Below are 3,240 nucleotides of genomic sequence, written 5' to 3' on the forward strand. Positions count from 1 at the left end.
AAGGAATAATGCAATCAACGACTCCAAGTAATTAACAAAAATTTATGCAATAATAAAAATACTATTATATTGTCTAATGAAATTAAGACGCAATTCTTTCTTAATAAACAATGCTATAAAGACCCACCACCACCACCACTTAAATTAAATTAGTGCTAATCAGCCCTTGATAAAAGAAAAAAAAAATTGCTTTATTTGAACTTTAGTTACAATCACTTTCACGTCCTCGTAATAGCACACTCATAAGTCATAACTAAGTGGGTATCTCTCTGGACGTGTTCCTCAAAAAAGTAAATAAAAAAATCAATGTGTATATTCTTAAGAATTGTTTTAATTTCTAGTATGTATGCATTCTCCAAATGATTGTATTTTTGTAAAATTGAACTTTGTTATTCGGCCCTATTTGACGGGATTAAAAATTATTTTTAATTTTTGATAAAGTTGATAAAATGTGGTTTGAAAAGTTGTGAATTTCATAAAATATGTAGTTAAAATTAATTGTTGACTTTGACTTATATTCTTGATTTTAATCAATACCAAACAGACTTGTAAGATATTGAACTAACGATCGCTTAAAAATATTGTCAAATCATAAAATCGTTGGTTCTTGAACCATAAGTTGTAATTAAGTTATAACAACAAAATTGTTCGCTATGTAAATCGTTAATCAAGTGAAGAAACAAGGTAAAAACTAAGTAACAAATGCTCGTACACCTACATTAGATGTGATCCACCCCATAGGAGCAAAGTTTAGGATTCATGCTTGGGCGGGTGAGTTTGACATCGGAAGGGAAGATAGATTTGTAAAGATAAGTATAATCACCATAAATTTTGACTCATAATAATTGATCCCTTGTTTGGCCTCCATTATTCTCCATTAAATTATTATTCATTTTTCTCTTCTTATCAACTAAATATTTTTCAATAAAATAATATTAAATGTAAAGCTAGAAACGTTTTCTTTCTTTTTAATCATACATTTTTTGAAAAATTACTATTCCTCTCATTATAATGTAAAATAATGGAGGGCCAAATGGGCGCTAGATCACTCTTAAGTGACATGTTCTGTTAAATCACTTTGTTGTAAATTTTTTTAATTCACTCAAGTTAGCACATAATATTACTATGACTGTCTGGATGGAGACTCGATCAATATTGAATATATTATTTAAAAGTCATTAGTGGACATCCATGGCCCAGTGGCATGAACAACAAAACATTAATAATACTTTTTACTGCTGTTTCTTTAATCTTTTCCCTTCCAAGAAATAAGCTGAAGTGTATGTTATTACAATGATAAATACATATAGATATTATTCTATTCTTGAGTGTATCATGTGCCAACTTTTATTCCTTAACAGATAAACCATAATTTCAAAAAAAAAAAAAAAAAAAAAAAAAGTGAAAAAGTAGCTAAAGCTAACCATGTCTCTATCCCAATGTTCTTTGCTTTATGACCACCCAACTTTAGCTCCCATCCAAATCTTCAAAATCTAATATGTGCAACACACGCTGCACCTTCGTAGCATTGACTGAACAGTACTGAACAATATTAAAGAATATTTTTTATTCTGTCCCGTTCGAATATGATCCATTACCTCGGAAATTATTTACAAAAAGGGAGACTGGATAATGGATATTCATTCCATGCACAATCACCATCTAGTCATCAATTGAACATTCTTTGGTGGGTTGGTCAGTGTGCAGGGAAAAAAAGTGGGGAAGAATCTCTTTGTAGTTTCCCATCAGAGACTTTCACTTTGCTCATCTTGTTGTTACACCAATGCAACTGTTCATCATTCAAATCTTTCATTCTTAAAACCCTAGACACCACTTTTAGGTCTATTAAAGCCATTAAAATCTCCATTTCCTCCTCCACTCTTAATCTTCTCTTTCTTAAACACGAACCCGATCGGCGCAGCTCGTTTAGCTTCACCTTTTTCTGCATAAAGTTCGAGTACCAATAAACATAGGCAAATACATATACATGTATGTATATTAAATCAGCTCTTACTAGCAAATAAGAAAGTGTCAAACATTACAAGTAACATCACATTTGAAATAACGTCTTTCAATTTGTTAAAAAGAGCTAATGTGTCGATGTATCAAAATTTATTTTGTGGATAATAGATTTCAACTCGTCTAATATTGTCTAATTTAATTTACCAGCCGTGTCAATATCATATTAAAAAGATGGGGTGGCGGAAGATTTGTATGTAATTACCTTTTTGTTTACTTTCTTTTGTAGGAGAAGAAGAGTTGCATCCACTGAACCTCTTGAATTTCTTTTGAACAAAGCTGCAAATATTTGGCAATGACTTTCCCTATCTGCTTTGAGGAAATTCATGAATGTCCTAATTGATTCTTTTATGATGTCAAGAAATGAATTTGAGGAAATTCTTGAGGAATAACCTTCTTCTCTTTTCTCCTCCAAGTAGTCTACAACGAAATGAACACAATAATTATAAATTAATTAATTCATATAGAAGCCCCACAATTGTTACTTTTCTAGCCATTGACATGACATGAGATTCTGAGTAATTATCAAATGATACTACAACTAATTATTTGTCAAAATTCCCAATTCCCAATTCAAGCGAGTTATTGAAATTTATTTTATTACAATAATTGAATTTATAACTTTGTTTCAGTCAAGTCATTCCGTCTACATTTGTTGATAAACATAAACACTTAGAAATTGACTATCTGTGTCTAGACTATATTTAACCCTTGTTTGTTTCAGCTACAAAAATCTAATTAAAAATCAAGTCAAAGTCAACGATTAATTATAATTATACATTTTATATGATCCATTGCTTTTCTCAATCACAAATGCTATCCACTTTATTAAAATCTACTATAATTCTAATTTTTATCTAAACCGGGCAGGGACTTTATATCATGTGTACATTGATAGGAAAATGCCACTTTGCCCGAAAAAGTTTGACACCCGAGATGATCAACTCTCACAAAGTGCATGGGTCCCACGTGAATTAAATAATGTCCGACCCCCAAGGGGTGTGTGTTTGGTTATCCCTTATATCAACCATTATATTCCCCTAACTGGGTCCACATTGATATTATTCTTACATTTAGAAAGCTAGTCAAATTAGATGTAATAAAATCAAGTCGACATACTAAAAATTTGATATAGATTTGGTCACTCTAAAATTTGATCATTACCTCGATATTCTGGGACTTGAAGCAACTTGGGTGCCAACTTCCTCATCCGAGCATAAA

The 3,240-nt window shown here is 31.1% G+C and overlaps 1 protein-coding gene across 1 annotated transcript in view; it reads right to left on the reverse strand.

Annotated features, from left to right (window-relative positions):
- Nucleotides 1-1,269: 1,269 nt before the first annotated feature.
- Nucleotides 1,270-3,240, reverse strand: part of LOC111391242 — a 4,656-nt gene continuing 2,685 nt past the window's right edge. The window contains exons 4-6 of the mRNA XM_023016410.1: nt 3,184-3,238; nt 2,225-2,439; nt 1,270-1,942 (exon numbers count right to left, since the gene is read on the reverse strand). Of these exons, the coding sequence (XP_022872178.1) occupies nt 1,697-1,942; nt 2,225-2,439; nt 3,184-3,238 (516 nt within the window). The 3' untranslated portion in view covers nt 1,270-1,696. The remainder of the gene's footprint in view (nt 1,943-2,224; nt 2,440-3,183; nt 3,239-3,240) is intronic.

The sequence above is a fragment of the Olea europaea genome, unplaced genomic scaffold (assembly GCF_002742605.1).
Source record: "Olea europaea var. sylvestris unplaced genomic scaffold, O_europaea_v1 scaffold769, whole genome shotgun sequence".
NCBI lineage: Eukaryota > Viridiplantae > Streptophyta > Magnoliopsida > Lamiales > Oleaceae > Olea > Olea europaea.